The following is a 20,691-nucleotide window of genomic DNA, read 5'->3' on the forward strand; positions in this document are numbered from 1 at the left end:
GTGCTGTAGGGTCGGCTGGCAGCTTTATTGAGTAATACAAAACGCTTTGCAACACACACACGTGAGAGACGGCAGAAGGTACCCTGCCTTCTGCGGGCAGAGACAGGCCTGTGGGCAGGGGGGCTGCCAAGGGACGGGCCGAAGCGTGATGGCAGATGAGATGAGCTCCAGCGGAGCGGCCCGTGGGCGTGAAGGGTGACCTAGCTCGGAGTGGCGTGCCATGTAGGGAACAACTGCCTCCTCTGTCTGAATACGAGAAGCAGCGAAGGAGGTTTGTGCAATAGCTTCGTGCCCTTCTTTAAGGAGAAAAAGCGACGAGGAAAGAAAGACAAGTCCCCCTCTGCCTTCTCAATTTGGTATTTAAAGGAACACCTATCAGCTGGATGCTTTTACATCATCCTTTCTGCAATCTGCATTCCTAAGTTCATGCAGTTTCTTACAGAAATGGAGATAACCTTCCTCTATATTCATTCAGGGGAAACCTCCAGTTCCTTACAAGTTATGCTGAAGGTATTTTAACGCAGAAATACTACCAGTAACTGCTTAACTAAGTAGTAGTAAAATCTCATTTTGGTTATTTAGAAGATCTCCCCTGACTTGCCACCCAGCAGTCTCTGGCTCCAAAGCAGGGAGGCTCAGTATTGAAGTCACCAGCTGTATTACTGTGCTGGGCAGAAGGTAATCCCCACCAAAGAACCAATCCCTAAAGTTTCCTCTGGGAAAAAGAAGCTCCAAAGACTGTGTGCATCTCTCTTTACCCACAGAGCAAGTTCTTAACAAATACCATTAACAGACCTTGTACAAACAGTGCATCAACTGTATCACTAATATATTGGTACTCAAGTCAAAACAGACACTAGCTCAAAAGAGTCTAAAAAAAAAAAAATAAAAAAAATCTAAAGTGCTTAAGGCAATTCTTCATATCCCCATTTACTGGAAAAAAGAAAAAAACACCAGAAAACAATGGAACTAGCTGTTAGCAGCAAAGATCTGTGCAAACTATTGTAACAAACTTATCTTTCAAGAGTACAAAGTCACATGTTAATTCAGGAGGTTGGTTAGACTAAAACTAGCAAGTCAGAAAAGTCACAGTTTGAAACACTTCAGGCTTCCTTCAACCTAAGCATTAAAGAAAAAAAATTAGTAGGTTGCTCTGAAAGCAGTGCCTCTTGTTTCCATGGAAACCACAACAGATACAAAGATAATACTATTTGACACAGCACATTCTCAGCTACCAAACACTTTTTCCATACAATCACCTTCATTAGCTTTGCATTTTTTCTAGCTGTGAGCAAGAGCACAGCATACAGGCTTGTAACAATCTGCTCCAGCAGAAGTGACCCCCTTTGGCCACTGATGAAACCACCCACTGCCTCAGCTCTACTCATATCCACTGCTTGGTCTCCACACACATTCAGGAAGAATCAATGCATGTCAGTGGGTGCCACTGTTTCCACATGGAGCAATTCAATGACGCAGCTTTGCTTCATTCCCACTCCCAAGTCAGACACCCCAGCTGCTATCTCTCATACAGCAACAAAATGTTGCCAGGAAGATTCGATCTTTACCGCCATAGCACCAACATCTGCCTCTGTCAGATGTGTAAACATAATAAAATAGGAGGCATTACTTGCTGAGCAGCCCTCATACATTGTAACACTTCACATATAATCAAGTTTCACTACAACTTTCTAAAACATTTTCATAATTAAGTTGGGGTCGAAAGGGACCTTAAAGCCCACTCAGTTCCACTCTGCACTGGCCTACCCCCACCAGCTCAGACTGCCCAGGGCCTCATCCAACCTGGCCTTAAGCACCCCTGGGCAGCTGCGTCAAGGCCTCACCATCCCCTGAGTAAATTACTCTGACATCAACGCTAAATCTCCCTTCATTTAGTTCAAAACTATTCTCCCTTGTCTCATCACTTGGAGACAATGTAAAAAAGCTCATCTCCTGCTTTTAAGTATTTTAACTACGTGAAGGCTGCTATGAGGCCTCCCCAGAGCCTCCTCTTTTCCAGGCTGAACAAATCCAGCCCCCTCAGCCTTTCTTCACAGGAGAGGTGCTCCAATCCTTTTGATCAACTTTGTGACCTCCATATCTTTATTCTGCTGGGTGATCCCCAGCCTGGACTAAGTACTCCAAATGGGGCCTCACAAGGGCAAAGCAGAGGGGGGAACAACACTCTCCCATTACAGTTCTCTTCACAGTATCTCTCAGGTTGGAAAACACCTCAAGGATCATCGAGCCGAACCACAATCCAACCATCTAGTCTAACTCTAACAACCCCCATGTTGTTGAGGACATCCAAACAGTTTCTGAACACATCCAGGGACAGTGACTCAACCACCTCCCTGGGGGGCCTATTCCAGTGTTTAACTACCCTTTCTGTAAAGAAATGTTTCCTAACGTCCAACCTAAACTTACCTTGGCACAACCGGAGGCCATTTCCTCTCGTCCTGTCACCTGTCACCAGTGAGAAGAGACTTGCCCCACTCTCACTGTAAGCACCTATCATATACTGGAAGAGAACAATAAGGTCTCCCCTCAGCCTCCTTTTCCCCAGACTAAACAGCCCCAGCTCCCTCAACCTCTCCTCATAGGGTTGATTTTCCAAGCCCTTCACTAGCCTTGTTGCCCTTCTCTAGACCTGCTCCAGTACCTCCACGTCTTTCCTGTGCTGAGGTGTCCAAAACAGAACACAGTACTCGAAGTGAGACCTCACCAATGCCAAGAACATGGGCAGAATGACTTCCCTAGTCCTGCTCACCACACCATTCCTGATACAAGCCAGGATGCCATTGGCCCTCTTGGCCACACTGCTGGCTCATATTCAGTCATCGGTCCATCAGTATACCAAGGTCCCTTTCCATCAGGCAGCTTTCCAGCCACTCCTCCCCAAGCCTGTAGGGTTGCCTGGAGTTGTGACCAAAATGCAGGACCTGACACTTGGCCCTACTGAAACGTATACAGTTAACCTTGGCCATTGATCCAGTCTATCCAGGTTCCTCCGTAGTGCCTTTCTTCCCTCAAGCAGATAAACAGCAAGTTGCACAGGAAAGCATCCAGGTAGGTTTGGAAAATCTCCAGGGGAGACTCCACAACCTCTCCAGGCAACTTGTTCCAGTGTCCTGCCACCCCCAGAGCCAAGAAGTTTTTCCTTATGTTCAGACCGAGCTTCCTTTGCTCCAGCTTGTGCCTGTTGCCCCTTACTCTGTTGTTGGACACCACCAAAAAGAGCTGGGGTCCATCCCCTTGATTCCCATCCTTCAGGTACTTGTAAGTGTTGATAAGATCCTCCCTCAGACTTTTCCAGGCTAAGCAGTCCCAGGTCTCTCAGCCTTTTCTCATACAGGAGATGCCCCAGGCCCTTAATCATCTCTGTAGCTCTCAGCTGGACTCTTGACAGTAGTTTCCCCTTCTTTCCATGTACAGGGGGTGCCCAGAACTGGAAATTGCTCCAGATGTGGCCTCAACAGAGAAGAGTACAGGGGGAAAATCAACTCCCTTGACTTGATGACCACATTTTTTTATTGTGCTCTAGGCTACCAGGGGTCTTTTTGGCCACAAAGGTGTACCACTATCTCATGTCCAACCTGCTGTCCACCAGGACACCCAGGGATTTCTCTGCAGAGCTCCTTTCTCCTTTCCAGCAGGCCAGTCCCAAATATATACTGATGCATGCAATTATTCCTTCCTAGGTTTAACCTCTAGTACCACACCACCTCCTCTGACACTGTGGGCCAACATAATAAACTGGGAGGCATTATTTTCAGAGCAGCCCTAATATATATCTGAAAAAATTACTTCTAAGCTCTTGGACTTGATTTGAGGGAAGCAAGCAGATTTTTAAACAGTCAGTGAAATATAAATAATTCTCATAGAAATGTTAACTCTTTCCACAAAGAATATAACATGCCTTTTTTGTTGTTGCTGTTTGGTTTGTTTGTTTGTTTCAAGCTCTCCCACTAATAAATCATTTGACTACTATTAAACTTCCAGGTAAAAAAGGTTAAAAAAAGCCACCATTTTACGTGATCTGTGAAAGACAATGTATGACTACCAATCCCAAAGTAAACTTGGTGTTAGTTTGTGATTCATTTATTTTTTTAATCATAAACAAAGAACAGATTGCTCTGTTTCTTCACATCTACCCCACAATCATGAATAGATATTCTTTTGAAATGCTTACTTGTTATCTCATGTTTGTATGGGAAGACCATTAGTATTAATATATAGTCAAATAATTCTTGTTAGGAGAGCTACGAAAATACTGTTTGTTATATTCTTCATAGAAAAGTTTCTGTGCATAGCCCCTCCCTGCACTAAAAAAAACAAACAGTCAACAACAGAAGTGTTCAACAGACATTACTGGGCAATGTTGTTTAGACTACCAGTTGATACGCTCAATCCATTTTGATTTTTCTGGAGCGTTTTCACTGCACTTGGCACCTGCAAACCAGTGCTTACTGCAAGACCACCACACCTGATCTGAAAGAGAAAGGGAAAAAAATATTCACAAATAATCTAAACATTATGCAGCAGTTACATTTCTGTTCTCCCCTCCCATAGTGGAACTGACACAAAAGTTAACCCACAGCTGCATTTGTCTTCACTCTGTAGTCACAGCACCCAGAAAAATTCCAATCAGAAACCAATCCTGAACAATCACAGAATAGCTTGGGTTGGAAAGGACCTTAAAGTTCATCTATTTCCAACCCCCTGCCATTGTCAGGGTTGCCATCTACTAGATGCTATCTATGCCCAGGGCCCCAGCATTAGACCATAAAAATCTAAGATGCTATACATTCTATGCTTTCAGACTAAGCTTATAACAAAAATAAATAAATCCTATATTCAAGACTGGTATCCTAGCAGCAAGTACTTAATGACAGTTACAACCAATATGCAACAGTTCTCCAGTGTCTGAAAGCAGTACTTAGTACTGTCATGTCACACTGAAACAATGTGAATGCACAGACTGACATGGGTCAACGTAAAAAACAGTTTTGAGGAGCTTCAGGGCTGCTGTTGTAAGGGACACCTATTCTCCAACTCAATGATATTAAATAATGTCTGCCCAATTTCACAAATAAATTTCAATACAACAGCTGTAATTCAGCAGCTTGCCTTTTTAACCGTATTCAAGTTAACATCAATAGTGTAAGAAAGAGACTGCAGCCACTAACTGTTAAAATCTGTATGAGATGAAAATGAATAGGCTGATCTGTACAAGCAAATGTTCCCTTCAGTGTCCTAAGAAATGACTTAGGAGTCAGCTGTAGCAACAAATTATCAACTCGCAGTGCTACATATCACAGTAAAGTAAGATGAGAAGTAAAGCTGCCTGGGCAATCTTTATTAATCGGCCTAATTACACAATAGAACTACAGTGCTGTGTTTTCCATGGGCTGGATTACAAGAGGCAGAAGGTCAGTGTCCAGGGACCTGAGATGTTACTATGAACTGAAGTGACAGACTCCTCTGATGCCTAGGTTTTCCCAGGCCTATGTCCTGGTCCCAAAATATTATGTGCTTGGTAGGCAGCTTATAATGCAGCTGAGGCCTCCAGTTTCACTTGCTCAGAGCCCTTAAAGGAAAAACACATGCAGTAACTCACTCTTCTGCATTTTTGCAGATTTGCATTTTCACAGTTAAAGCAAGTTTTCATTGATTAGTTTACAGGCAGAAAAAAGGCATGCAGACCAATGAAATGACTAGCAAGAAAATCCCACTGCCTTTAAACATTTGAAAGCTAGAGTGTTTTATCTCAGAGGGATGCATTTAATCTAATTTTATCTCATGATACCTGCTCTGGCAGCTTTTAGCATATTGGGCTTTTTGTCTGCATCAGTTTGGATCAATTACTGCAGCAGGATCATCAGCTATCAGAACACACAATGAATTTATAAGGATTTTTATAAAGATAAAGTGTCTTATCTGTGATCAAAAGTTTGCCCCAGTGAAGTGTCAGAGTATAATGTAAGCACTGTGTGAAATAAAAAAGAGAACAAACATTTTAAGTATTCACTGTAAGCAGCAATCCACATTTCCACTCTTAAAAAGCACAACTATTAGTCTTCAGCAAAGTGAATTCAGTTCAATTTGAAACAGATCAAAGCTTTGGATACTGACCATGAAGGCTGGTAACAATGGCTGTGTAAACTTTATTCTGAAGGTATATAGTGGCACCTTTGAGACTGCGTTGTAAAACGTGAGCTGACCTGAAAGAGGCAGAAAGCAAACTGAAATACATGCTTAATGCTGTCTAACTTTCCGTAAGTTTGATACTTTTCCAGGAAAACACGTGGAACAATTTCCCTGAAACAAAATTAGTTCTATGACCGAAAATTTTTCAGCAGCTGTATCAATTAGACTAACTCAGGTCATCTGACATCATGAGCATCATGACATGAACAGCTCTGTCTCTTTTCATAAGAGACTGTCAATTGGAAGCATCAGTAATGTACACTTCACCTTGCATTGATTCAGCAAGACACAAATATTCAAACAAGCTTATTAGCTCAATTGAATAGAACTGTAGTTTACCTCCATCAAAGTTGCAGTATACTCCTAATCTGTCTGGAACAGGTACATCCAGCGTCTTGGTCTTATTATTATGTTTCGCTGCAAGTGTGCTTTGCAGCCAGTTGTTGACATGGATGCACCAGCTTATGTTAGTCTTTCCCAACTGATCATATTTCCCCAGGGTTTTATACGCCACACCCACACTGTAGGATTTGCAGTCCTTCTGTGCTCTCACTTCCCAGTAGTGCTGTCCACTTTCAATGGCATTGTTTCCTATGAAAAAATATGTTTAGTTGCTATATTTGTATCTTACAGTTTTTGCTTCCTTACAGGCATCAGTTATGTTTGCTCTATTTTAGCTTCTTTATAGATTTTGAAACAGAAAAATCTGAACTACTAGTAACAAAAAGAAAAAATATTCTATAAGTAGAATATTCTGTAAGTAGATAGTATATATATTCTATCTACTATATTCTATCTAGTAGATTCTACAAGTAGATAAGAGATAAAAAGCAGAAAAAGGAGATCGTTTTTACTTATATCCACTTAACATCAACTCACATTGAAAAGATGTAAATGCCAGTCGCTAAGAGCTTTTTAACAGAGGACTTCAAAAGACCTGAAGTCACTTGGTATAGCTCAAAATGGTGCTAAATTCTGGTGCTAAATAGGCAAGACTACCCCTTGTGTGGGGCAGCATCGAGTACACAGTCTTGAATGAACTCAGTTTTATCCTCTGATTCTAATCTAATCTGACTTCAGAGCCATTAAAAAAAGTTCACTTTACCCAACACGGTGTATGATTCGCCAGCAAAACGATCTCTGCTGCCCTTTGCTGTGGCCTTTCCACCAGTAGACGTCCGCTTTGGAGATGCACCACTTCTAAGAAAAGAACCATTCAAGATTTGCACACTACTACAGCAATGCACATCAAAACAAGTTTTCCCAAGCAAGAGCCAACTGTGTTGCAAAAAACATACACAAGCTACTGAAATGGCAGTCAAGTTCAGCCACTAGCAACACAACTGTAATAGTCAGCTAGTACACATGCACAACAACTGAGGTGGAAGACATGACAACCAGGAAAATAAAAATCAAGATGTAACAAGTTCAGAGACAGAAAACAGATGGAAAAAAAGCAGATGTGTGGCACACAGACTTCTACATAAACTGGTATTTTGCCTGGAATACTCAGAACCTAGGACAGCTTGTTTTTTTGCATAAGATTTCTAATAACCATGTAAATCAGCTACAACAGTTGAGTATGAATGCACTACTGATACTTGATATGCAAAGATACCTAAATTTTAGTACCAGTGAATGGAGAAAAAAACACCAGTTTTATCTTAAGGACAGGTTTTTCAGTATACATATTGCTTAGATAAACTGTAAAAGAAACCCCAAGAAGGAGTGCAACCCAATGAAGAACTACAAGAGGAATAAAACAATAACTGTTAACTTCAAAAATCACACTACAAAGATGATACAAAACCCAGGAATACCAAATCTAAGCAGAATTAAAGGAGATGAAGCAAGACTTCCAGAGTTTAACGTACCAAAACTCTCCTCAAAAAATTAAATATCAAAAAAATATATTGAACAAGGGGGATTTTATTTATTCACAAGTCTCTTTCAGAGACCACATAAAATTAAACCGTGCCATAACACACTGCACTGAGCAGCACACAGCAGCACCATGGGAATCTTCATAAAATTTAAATATCTAATCCTAATTAAGAAAGGTTTTGCTTTTGATAAGTACGACCAGAAAATGTCCCTTAGGAATTAGTAACAAAATAAACGCAGAAAACTTTGCACTAGAGAATATATTAGTGAGCAATCTGTTGCACTAGAGAATAATTTTAACCCAATGAGGTTTCCTAACATTTCCAAATATTTTCTTTTACCTTTGTTATCCCTTCAAAATATAATTCCTAAAATTTCAATGATTAAACAAAATGAAAGCCATTAGCAAACTACAGTGAACATTAAACCTTGGTAGTCAGAAAATCATGTAGGTTTATTACTTTAAAAGCAATTGGCAAAACTCCTCAGAAGCAGCTGTGCAGTTTACAGCTTTAACTTCACTGGCAAAACTTGAACAGTATAGAAAGCACGTGTGCCAAATCCACAACCCCCAGAGTCTAGTAAACTAGAGCTTATATACAAAAAAGGATGTTTTCCCTTTAAACTTTCTACTTCAGCTACAGTTTGGTAACAGTAATTACTGTTTAAACTTCTAGAAGTACAGTGAAGTTGAGCTTGTTACTGTTCTGACTCATTCTACCCTGATTTCAACTTTCTGGAGTTGTTCTCAAACACTGTTCTACAAAGGGTCAGAAAATGCCCCCTTCCGCCTGGTACCACAATTAAAATAGCCAGGTGGCAATCAAAAGCTGAGTTGTATAAAGCCATCATATAAAACCATGATAGAATATATTGTTCATCTTCATTTATTTTGATCCAGCTAAGGAAGCCTTCAAGAAATCACTGCTCTCAAACTCATGATTACCTTTAGCACCACAACCTAGCATATAAATTAGCAGTACTGATCAGATGCTAGCAAACCTTCTAAATTGCTTGCAAAAACTACATGAAACAAGTGAATAGCATGCAATACTCCAAACTACAACAAAAGCTTTTTAATGTTGTTAATGTGAAAATTTGTAGTTTACTTACCAACGGAAAAAGAAACAAGCAGTTGCATTAAAACAAAGCAAAACAAAGCAAAACCAAGAATTAAAGCATAATTTCAGGGGGAAAACACTCACTGTAGAATCCATCCTGCTTTAGACAGGGACCATTCATTAGCAAATCCAACAAAAGCTTGCAGAAAGCAAGTGTGGCCACTTAGAGAATGACTCTAAGAAAAAAAAGCAGGTACTTTGCTAGAATTTGGTCAAAGTCAGGAATACATTAAAAGGTCTTCAGTATAATTTCTTTCATATCTTCTTTAAATGGCCACTTGCATGGGCTTTCTCAACTAAATCTAACAGCCTTTAGCAGTTCAGAAAACAGCATTCAGTATTTAGCATGAAAGTTGGAAAAAAAACAACTCTAATTTTTTGTGTTTATTTATTTTTAAGTGCTTACCTCTCCCTTCAGAAATGGAAAGGCAGGAAATTTTACAGCAGTAAGTCAGTTTGGTGCCCTCTTTCTAATGCAGCACAGATTTTGTTAGCTAATAGAGTAACTGATGTATTTTTTCCACTCTTCAATAACAAAATCATAGTTTTGCGACTATGATTGTGATCTGTAGTACAGCAGTCAGCCTCAGTTTTATCTTTTTTCACCAAAGAAAACAGACTTTAAGCAACATTCATTCTCTTTTAGAGAAGAATGAGGACAGATATCTGAATTTACCACAGAATGGACTAGGTTTAAAGGGACTTAAAGACCATCCATTTCCAACTCCATCAGAGGCAAGGATGCCTTCTCTAGGCCAGGTTTCTCAAAGCCCCTTCCAGTCTGATCCAAGACATTAAAAGTTTTACAGATACATTACAGATCATTAAGAACCTTATGTCTGACATGTCCTTCCAACCCTTAAAAAATGCTTATTTGCCATGTGAAAGAATTATTACCATAGCCTTTTTGCCAACCATGGAGTTAGCTTCAAACTTTATTCCCTCTAACACAGACTAATTTTGCGCTGGTACTTTTAAACAGGGAAGAAAAGCTTCCTGTATGAATCAAAGATACTAAATCTCCTGCAAGAAAAGGTGAGCCTGAGACACAGCTGAACATGACCATATCCTACCAAACCAAAAGCAAGAACTAGGGAAGCCCCTTACTGACAGCTACAAAAACAAAAGAGACAGACTCCCAAGGTTTGTAGAGCAAGAAGTCAGTGCCCAAAGCTAAAAAACCTAGTTCAGCAGGCACTGATAGCTTCCTGTTGCAGAACTATAGGCAGCACACAGCTTCAGGAGCTTGTTTCACCTACACAAATTTTTCAGTACTGCTAATGTCAAACAAAAACATATATCCTCCTGGATAGCACAGAAGAGTAATATCTGAGAGAAATCAAGACCTGCACATTTGCTGTGATCCCACAACTACAAAGCCAGAGAAAAAGTACAAGAGAGTGAAAAAAAAGAATTTCTCAAATAGAAGTTCTAATAGAAAATCATAACAAAAGTTCTAACTGAAAACACAGTTATACAAGGAAAACAAAGGAATATTTTGACAGCCTTTACATAATAAAAATGATGTTTTCTCATTTGATAAGTTGGTTCAGTATTATACATATGTATATATTAAAAATTAATGGCAGTTATATATATTTTTTATTTTTTTTACATGTACCATCAGGTTAAACTCTGTCATCTTGGAAGACATGAAAACACGTTTTTTCCTCTGACCAAAGACAACTGTTACACAAGTTCAGAAGCAAAAAGTAGCTGGATTCAAAAATAGGAACTAAAAATATCAAATTATTTTAGAATTCTCAGAAACGAACAGGAGGTGCATTTGGAGGAATCACCATTAAGTCACCATGCAGCGGAAGTTTAAAAATGCATACTGCAGATATATATCTGTTATGTACAGATGAATCTGTAAATAACAGGGATCTTTGTATAATCTACAGAACACACAATTCTTCTACTGCAACTCACACTTCCTGCACACCAGGAACTACTCTGGTAGAACTGTTTTCCATTCACTAGAAAACATACATAATCTGTGAATACGCAGTCAAATTCTTAAGGATTTTATAAAGCACATATATGCTGTTACTGATAAAGGCCATTAGATTGCTCATTACATCAAGCAAAGGGATTTAGCAAAGGTTCTCAACAAAACTACATGTTAGATAGATCCTAAGAACGAGGTATATTATCACCTTTTACTGCTCTTCAGTGCAGTATTCTTGCCACTGTCAGACAGAAGTATCCATTAAACAACGTTCCATTACTACAATAAATTGTCCACATTTTAAAAATAGCACTAAGTTACCATACTTCTGGCAACATATGCCTATAAGGGGCATATTTGTTCACGTATTATTTTAAGCAGTGTTGATTATGCTTTGAAGATCCAGCTGAAAAATCAACTGCCTTCGAGGAAAAAATCATTTGACTACCAGGCTCACTGCTGTGGATGTAGCTTTCCAGGTGGAAGAACCCCACACAATAGGAGAGACTGGGGGACTGCTGAAGGAAGAGCAGTTCTGCAGAAAAACAGGTAGGAGTCCTGGTGGACACGCCTGCAACATGCCCTTGTGGCACACTTGGGCTACCACATCCATGGATGCATCAACAAGCCAACCTCCAGTGGGCCCCCAACCATTCTACAAAACATATGTTCATAGATAAGATAAGATAACATATAGTTATCTTCCACTATCTGGTTTGTCTTATTGGTACCTTTTCCTCACCTGAAGGAGTTATAGGATAAATTCAAACATCATTTACAGTACCAATTTAATTCTTAACGTTAGCTTTCCAAAAGGACACAGCAGCCAGATCTCTCCTTAATTACTTTTATAGGAGAAAACCTGCCCATTTATAAGTATTGATCTGCAAAACTACAGAACACAATTTTAGAGCTGAATACCAGTTACTTCCCGACATTTACCTCATCTTATTTTAGAACTTTGACTGACACTTTGGCAAATGTATTTTGCAAAGACTCACATTCAACTTAATGTTTTAGACACTTATGACTTATTCCAGAAATAGCCTCTACATCTGTTACAGGGGAAAAGAAACAAAGAAAGAACAATCCTTGCAGAAAACAACTTCTGAGTGAAAATTCTTTTTGTGTCCCACTGTTGTACCATCCATTTAATTTCTCCCTATTTTTCCCTTTTAATTGCTAGGTAATGCATTTCAGAAAGTACATATATATATACACAGAGTTCTTACCTGTTTTTATTTTCTTTTCCTTTTCCTTTTTCTTGGCCTTTACCTCCTGTAGGTTCCCATTCAACATAGGAATCTTCAACTTTTAAGTTTAGATGAGATGAAGTATTATCCAAATCAAATACAAATGCTGCTCAAGACAAAACATAAAACAGTGAAGTGAAATAGCATTCTCTCCCTCTGGTGGAGAACTAAAAATAAAAAATAAAAAACGATGGAAATAGTAGAGAAATCATAACATTATTTTTCTTAAAATAAACATCACCTTATTAGTTTGATGCTTGCAATCATGGCAAGAAGTACCTTAAAGAACAGTAATCTACCTGTAGTGTACAGGTTATATCAAAATATTTTGTCATCTACATAATGCTGCAGTGTTACTAATTGAATTCAACTAGTGATTTCTGCTAGTTACAGCCTACTTGGACTCTTACAGTTATGACTAATTTAAAAAGCCATTCTCATTCTCCAGGCACCACAGCACTGATTCTCCAACAAGGTATTTGTGATTAATAAGGACTACAAACGTGCAGAAAACAAAACTGTCAGGGTAAAACATGAGTTGAACTGCAAAGTCCATTACAGATATAAAAACAGAAGAGGATGCATGAAACTAGAAGAGAACTGGCATTTGCTGCAGTCAACTCCTTCATGCAAGAAAAGAAAATGAATACAGCATGCTAAGTCCCCTAGAGATACTTATAAATAAACTATTCTGCGAGTGTCCGTATATAATCAGCTATTATAGTTCAATTCTGAAAGTATACTTGAGATTTTAGGATTTTGGAGCTCAACAGCTCACGTCTTATAACAAAAAAGATGAAGCAAGTATGTGGCCTCAGATATTGAGTTTCTGTGGGGTGATCACTGAAGACAGTTAAGACAAAAATACCACAGGCAGTCTGAAAACCAGAATTATGTTTCTGGTACTGTATTAAGGAATTAAAGTAACTAAAGTATATAAATATTAAAAATATGAATGCTCTACAATGACCATTGCTTAGAAGTATTACAATAGTTATTTAAAAAGTTATTGGAATGCATACTGCTTCATTCAATTGCATATAATTTTGTTTTCATTAAGTGCTTGCAATAACATAATTTATATTTTAATTGTCTAGTTTGTATCAGTATTTTTGCCCATTATAGTACAGAATTTGCACTAGTTAAGACTATCGGAATCATTATTTCCACTAGCACAATTAAGAATTACGTTCTGTTACAAAACATCATTGCCATGGAATTATTCTTCTAGTTTACTGGAAAACATCATCAAGGATCCATTAGCCTCAGATCACCTCAGTTTGGAGCTGCTTTTTTTTTTTTTTTTTTTTTTTTTTATTTAAATAATTACCATGATTAGAATATAGAGCTACAAAGTTAAAATATCCATAAAGACTATCAGAGGCAGCAGTACCTCTACTACTAAGACAGGCTGAGTGAGGTGGGCTTGTTCAGTCTAGAGAAGGTTCCAGAGAGATCTCATTGTATTACTTAAAGGGAGCTTATAAACAGGAGGGAGATTGACTTTTTCACAGGCAAACTGTGACATTACAAAGGGGAATGGCTTTAAACTAAAAGAGGCAAGATTTGGGTTAGATACTGACAAATAATTTATTTACTAAGAGGATGGTGAGTCCCTGGCATGGCTGCCCAGAGAAGCTGTGGTGCCTCACCACTGAAGGCACTCAAGGCCAGGCTGGATGGGGCCCTGGGCAGCTGAGCTGGGGGGGAGGGTAGAGGGGGTCAGTCCTGCCATGGCATGGAGTTGAGACTGGGTGGGTTTTAAGGTGCCTTCCAACCGTTCTACGCTTCCTACAATACAAGATAAGGTTAAAGTCTTTCATATTTTACCTCTTGTTTCCAAAGTCACAGGATCCGAGTGTTCACCTGCCACAGCTTTGTTGCAAGCTCGTACTCTAACATTAATATACTTTGTATCAAACTTCAGACCTAAATAAGTAGATAAGCAGAAAACTGAATTGAGATTAACCATTGATGCCTTTACCAGATTAAGATCTACTTCATATTGCAGTCTTCCATTTATTTTAGTTTGGAAAACAAAAACAAACAAAACAAACAAACAAAAAGCACAAAGCAAATTTAATGTATCATTGTGACCTTAATTTAAAAGGTGAGTTTTTAATAAAACCTCATACTCCAAACATGATAAAGAGCTGTTACTGTTCGAAGCATCCAGGACCAAAATGAAACAAACGACACTTCATTATATACAGATACATGGATATTCTGCAAAACTTCAAAGCAACAGATACACCAATATTCTTAGGTTTTAAGCATAAACCACCTTTACCTGATAGTGTATATTCAGTAGCTTTAATATAGTCTATCAGTTCCCAAGACTGTTCATCTTTTACACGAGCAAGCCCATCAAAGTTGGTTTTCCTGTATTCCAGTACAAAGTGATCAACTCTGCTGTCTTCTTCAGGCATTCTCCATGATACTGTTATACAGTTATCAACAACTAGACACGCTGCCAAATCAATCACTGGAGCTTTAGGAACTGCAGAAAAGCAAATACACAGTCAGCTCTAAGGAGAAATCAGAGTCAATACAGTATGTTCTCCTTGTGCTTATTAGAATTCAGAAACCACCTACAGCCTACTAACAAACATTTCTTCTAGGGAATAAAGTCCATTATCAAAGCACAATAAATGACTGTACATAACTTCCACTTAATATGCACAAAAGAATAAACATGCATTGACATCAGAATTAACATTTGCATCATATTTTACATGTTAGGATTTTGTTAATAAGTTAGGTTAATCCTCTTCTGCAAGTACATGTAAGAGCAGAGAGGAACTGAGCCCACAAATATGACCCTATGTTTTGGGTAACACTAATAATGCTTTACCCTTCTGAGTCTTTTGATTAATGTCAATTGCATCCCTCAAACATTATCACTTACTTTGCTTCCATCACCACAGACAACAATAAAATATTTTCCACTAGACTGTTGCCAGTTATCTAGTTCTTCACTCTTCATCTTTTGTCTTAAAAGAAGGGGAGAAAATTCTGAAGATCTACTAAGGATGCAATAGGTTTGTTTATGAACAAGTCTGTTTTCATGAAATTCACTTGTTCGAAGTGACTTAAAGCACTCTGAAGTGTTTAAAGCACTTCTTTCCCAGAGCTTTTGGAAATGGGACCTGCAAAAGCTTTTTTGTTGTTTCAGCATTCACAACAGCTTCAAAGAGGCCTGAAGTCAATACATCAAGCAGGAACATTTGAGAAAAGTACAACACTGATGCATCCACAGGACTTAGATTTGACAAAACTACAGATTTTGTCAAGAAGAAAAACACACCACTTTTCATAATACTCAAAGACTTGTGCATTTTTCCGCAGTTATGACCAACTAACCGATTTCTAATTATATTTAGGTTGTCTTTGTGCAATTGAATCCACTGCTTCTTGAAGAGATTCTTAGCAGTGATTCCTCCCTAATAACAACTGATGACAGCCAGCAGCATCACTTCAATTATACTTAAACCACACTTAGAGATGTGTAATTTCACTGTATATATACAAACAGCTTCCAGATACAGCATCTCCACTAGAAGCAGGTCTCATTTGCAGTATGCACATCACACCTTTCCACATTTACTTGTTCTAAGATATCTGCACTCTTTCCCTCTTGGTTAAAGGAAGTACACTCAAACAAGCATCGGTTTAAAATGCTTGAGAACAACTAAGCTGCTCAGAAAAAAAAAAGCAAAAGTTTACATCTTGCTCCACCGCAACACCAAGATTGTTTTCACCTTCCCACACCAGGAAAACACCATCAGGGCAATTTTGCCTACAATTTTGAGCTATCAGGTTTCAGTGCCAGAGTTACTTGATAGCTTAGCACTACAGAAAGTAGAAAGCTATATCCAGAGAATTTTTCAGTTTACAAATGAACAACCCAAGCAATATGAAGTTTTTTGCATTTAAAAAGAAATATGCATGCATATCAGGAGGGCCATACTGAATTGTTTCTTCATCCAGATATAAGATTATGAATGTCTGTGGTCAGATTTTAACATTCTCATCCTTGTCAATGTGCACAATATGATCAGATTATCTAGATTGTTCATTTATATGTAGAATACAAGGGAACGAGTAACAGAGTCTACAAATACAAATGGGAATTTCTGCCTAGACAGTGCCAGCTAGGTATTAAAGATGTATGCCTGTTACTATGTACTGTATCTGCAGCATAAAAGATAGATGTGCAAAATGTAAACTGATGCTGCTAAGTTCTTCACAGATTTGGAAGAGTGACATACAGATGAAGAAATTTACATCCCTGCCAGCAGTATTCTTGTCGATATATTCTTAGTATGAGTCAAGGGCAAAGTGGAAAGAAACCAGGAAAGAGAAGACTAAAATATGAAACACATACTGGAGTATACCATCTACATTTACCACCAAACAGTTGTGATAGCATTCTGTCTCAGATCTGATAGTGCTCATGTTGGCTGGTATCCATATTAGCTAGTATAATGCTTGTGTCTTGGATTTAAGATGAGAATAACGCTGATAACACGCTAGCTGTTGTATTAGCTGTTGTTGAGCAGTGTTTGAACTATAAAATTTGAGTCTTACGTTGCTTTGACAGTGAGGAGGCTAGGGGGCACAAGATAATAAGAGGGACACAGCCAGGAGAGCTGACCTAAACCGACCAGAGGAACATTCCACACACCATGTGATGAAGCTTTCAGAACAGTTCTTATTGATCATCACCTTTTAAGGTTTCTCCTTAAAAACATGGGGAGGTTGGCCTCTTCTCTTCTTAAGACTAGAGGAAATGGCCTCAAGTTGTGCAAAGGCAGACTCAGATTGGATATCAGGAAAAATTTCCTCTCAGAAAGAGTGATCGGGTGCTAGAATGGGCTGCCCAGGGAGGTAGGGTCACTGTCCTTGGAGATGTTCAAGAAACATTTAGATGTGGTACATGGGTTAGTAGGGAAATACTGATGGTATGCAGATGTTTGGACTAGATGATCCTGGCAGCCTTCTCCAACCCTGGTGATTCTATGATTCTGTATCAGTCTGAACCAAAAAAAAAAAAAACAAAAACAAACAAACAAAAAACTGGAGGGAGTTGTCTTTGCTAACGTAGTAGCACAGCATCAGCCAGCTGGTGGTAAGGAAACACACTGTGCGCCATTTGTTTTTGTATTAATTCTTGTAGTGTTTTCTTTGCTTTCTATCTCATTCTTATTAAACTGTCCTTACTTCAAACAACAAGTTCTTGCTCTTTCACATTTTTTTTTTCCCCTCTCTCCCATACTGCTGTGGGCAAGCAAAGTGAATGGCTGTGTGGTGCTGAGGTACAGGCCAGTTTAAAACACAACAGAAAATTCAGAAGTTACACTATCATAGTAGATAACCATTACCATTGTATCTCATCACTATTCACATAAGTAACTTAATAGCTTATGGTTCCATGCACAATCCACTACAGGTTATTAGAACTTCAGTGCCTCACTAAGCATCAAGCTACCAGGTATAGTCTTCAGAAGTTTCAGATAGTTTCGTGAAGTACAAAGGAGCATACAACTCAAGGAAAAAAAAAACAAACAAAAAACACATGACCTGGAAGACATATTCCCACTTCAGAAAACATAAGCATCATTCTCAGAAGTGCCATGTTATGCAGAAACGAACAAAACTAGAAAGCTTTTTACCATGAAGATTAACATCCAATTAAAAATTGCTCATTAGGATGCATGAGGATTTTCTTTTTTGAATATAGTAATTTATTGAAATAATAACAAATCAGACTCACTGCATACAGTTTTACCTGGCAAAAACTTAACAGTCTGGAGTGCATGCTTTTCCCGGGTGAAGTCCACCATCAAATGAGTCATACTGTCACTGACCTCCGGTTTCAGAGAGATGCGAAATGCAGAAGCCATTGTGACTCTAAAGTCAGGGAAGCAGCATTAGCAAAACATGTTTTGCATTGTTTAAGACCCATAGTCAGTTTCAGAAACAGCAATCAGATCGCCCATATTTTTAATTTCAAACTGCTAGCAAAAAAAAAATATTCTAAACTACTACAAAATGTTCTAGTCTTTCATAACTGCTTAGCACAGATTCCAAAATAGTCTTGATGTCTCAAAGAGACTACAGTGCAAGTTCCCAGTGATTCTATTACTAGACAGAGAGATACCAAAAATGACTAGAGAAAACTTCAAGCCTGCTTTTAATACCTTAGAATCTGATTTGAAACAAAGAACTTGCATTACCTTACACAGAATGAGGAAGTGCATAAAAACCTAGAACAGTGCAGAATCCAACTACATTCTACATCTTCAGAAATTTGAAACTTAAAACATCAAGTTTAGTAAGTCCAAAAAGGACAAGATTCACTAACTACTTAAAAAGTGGAATGCATTTCCTAAAGCAAAATGTTGCTTGAAAGCCATTAATAAATATTAGTGAAAAACCTGAATCTTGTGATTCTGATTCTTATGCATGGATGAAATGCCAAGGTTGCTGATACACAGAACTCTGGAGCATGCAAGTATTTGATCAGCCTCATAAAACATACCAAAGCACTACTCCATTTCCACTCCTGGAATCTTAGTTTAGACCTTATTATAAACACTCTTAGGACACTTCAGTACTACTTGGACTAGGCCAAAATAAAAGAGTAAGTCTCTTTTCTGGTTCTTTAATACAGAAGTCATTCAAATTCTGCCACATGACCTGATGATGTTGATTTGAGACAGCACAAGGGTCTTTCCCTGTTGTAAAAAAAGTTTAATGAGAAACTAGACGGCATTAGCAGATAGTCAGCTGGAAACACTGACATCCAGCCTACACTCACAGGTTTGATACGTCTTTAGAACACGTAATGCCTATTACTTCCCATGAGGTATTATGTTCTTCACTGGCATATAATAGAGATGGTGTGCTAATTGCAGTTATGTTAAAGAATGATGAAAAACACTGAAATGTTAGGCAGTGGAGAAAGAGGAATAAAAATGAAAGTGCATATTAAATAAACAAGCATGAGAAGATTATATTTCAGGGAAACACAAGACAATTATGACAATGAAATGAGCGCAGTGAAACATAATATCCCAAGACACAGTAAGCTTCCTGAAATTCCATATGGGCAGGTAGCAGCCAGGCTCCACTGCCTGGCCTATTAGACTAATTTTCTCTTAAAAAAGGAAAATGCTCTAATTAGCTTTAACAGAACATTAAGTCAGTTTCAGATATTATCAACTTCTCTTTAGGTGCCAATCTTATAGAGACAATCTGTCACAATTGGTTCAAAGGCAAGATTACAGATCCTTTCTGCTTGAACTGCTAAGAGCATACCTTCTAAGTACCAACATTAATTAGCTTCTAAAGAGCTAAGATACCAATCACTGCCACCATCCACCTGACTTGTTAACTACTCCAGTTCTTCACTGTTGGAAAAGTGAAGATTTGATCAGTTACTCATTTTACTCTTGACAATTCAGACAAGCAGATTCTCCCTTGAAAATACATAAGCTGAAAGCAAACCAATTTAGTCAGTAGGAGTAACATACACAGCAAACACCCCGTGAGTGGTCTTACAAATTGTTACACACAACACAGGAAGCTCTGAACCAAGGTGTCAGAGGTTGAATAGAACTAACACTTCCGGCTTAAGAAGACCCTAGCATTTATTTTGAAACAGAAACATTCCATTTCTAAACAGTAGTTTCAAGACACTGTACAAGGAAAACCCACTAGAAACAGTGAATTTATAACAGTTCAGTGATATCACCGGAAATACTTGAAGTTAGCTAGCAAAAGTCTGTAAGAGGTAATAAATTAACCAAGACTGGATCAAGTTTAAAGAAACAGAGTCAGCTTGAAATATTATTCAACCTCACCCACCAGTTATTGAAACAATCAGAAGTTATGCAGTAGATAACTGTTTCCCAACGTTAAAAACCATCTCTTTAAATCAAGGGACAAAAGATCCAGAACCGGCAAGGAACAACACTGAAGAGGAAAAAAAGTTTCAGCTCTCTTTCATAAGTTGTGATGTCATGAGGAACACTGAAGAAAGCAGAGTCCATGAATTTGATTCAAGCTGACTATGTTCCTTAAAAATTAAATGCATTTTCAAGGATAAAACTAATTCAGAGAGACAAAAAGTATAGGCTTTGTACTGTACCTATCTTTGATCTGTCTGGCAGCCTTGAGGCACGTCAGGGAGAAGAGAGAGAAGGTAGTTAGCATTTTCATGCAAGTCTCAAAGGCAGTACCATGCAAGAAGACAGAACAATCTCAG

The 20,691-nt window shown here is 38.5% G+C and overlaps 1 protein-coding gene across 3 annotated transcripts in view; it reads right to left on the bottom strand.

The window, feature by feature from the left end:
* Positions 1-5: 5 nt before the first annotated feature.
* The window catches only part of FSD1L (fibronectin type III and SPRY domain containing 1 like), a 31,733-nt gene continuing 11,047 nt past the window's right edge, over positions 6-20,691 (bottom strand). Inside the window, exons 5-14 of one of the 3 annotated variants that reach the window (XM_072359884.1) lie at positions 20,575-20,597; positions 18,211-18,332; positions 14,710-14,919; positions 14,250-14,348; positions 12,399-12,525; positions 11,375-11,407; positions 7,316-7,410; positions 6,550-6,801; positions 6,136-6,224; positions 13-4,491 (exon numbers count right to left, since the gene is read on the bottom strand). In XM_072359884.1, coding sequence (XP_072215985.1) covers positions 4,369-4,491; positions 6,136-6,224; positions 6,550-6,801; positions 7,316-7,410; positions 11,375-11,407; positions 12,399-12,525; positions 14,250-14,348; positions 14,710-14,919; positions 18,211-18,332; positions 20,575-20,597 — 1,173 coding nt within the window. In that variant the 3' untranslated portion in view covers positions 13-4,368. Of the gene's footprint in view, positions 4,492-6,135; positions 6,225-6,549; positions 6,802-7,315; positions 7,411-11,374; positions 11,408-12,398; positions 12,526-14,249; positions 14,349-14,709; positions 14,920-18,210; positions 18,333-20,574; positions 20,598-20,691 lie in introns of all 3 variants that reach the window. The other 2 variants (XM_072359886.1, XM_072359885.1) reach the window with 2 other exon arrangements.

The sequence above is a fragment of the Excalfactoria chinensis genome, chromosome Z, assembly GCF_039878825.1.
Source record: "Excalfactoria chinensis isolate bCotChi1 chromosome Z, bCotChi1.hap2, whole genome shotgun sequence".
Classification (NCBI taxonomy): domain Eukaryota; kingdom Metazoa; phylum Chordata; class Aves; order Galliformes; family Phasianidae; genus Excalfactoria; species Excalfactoria chinensis.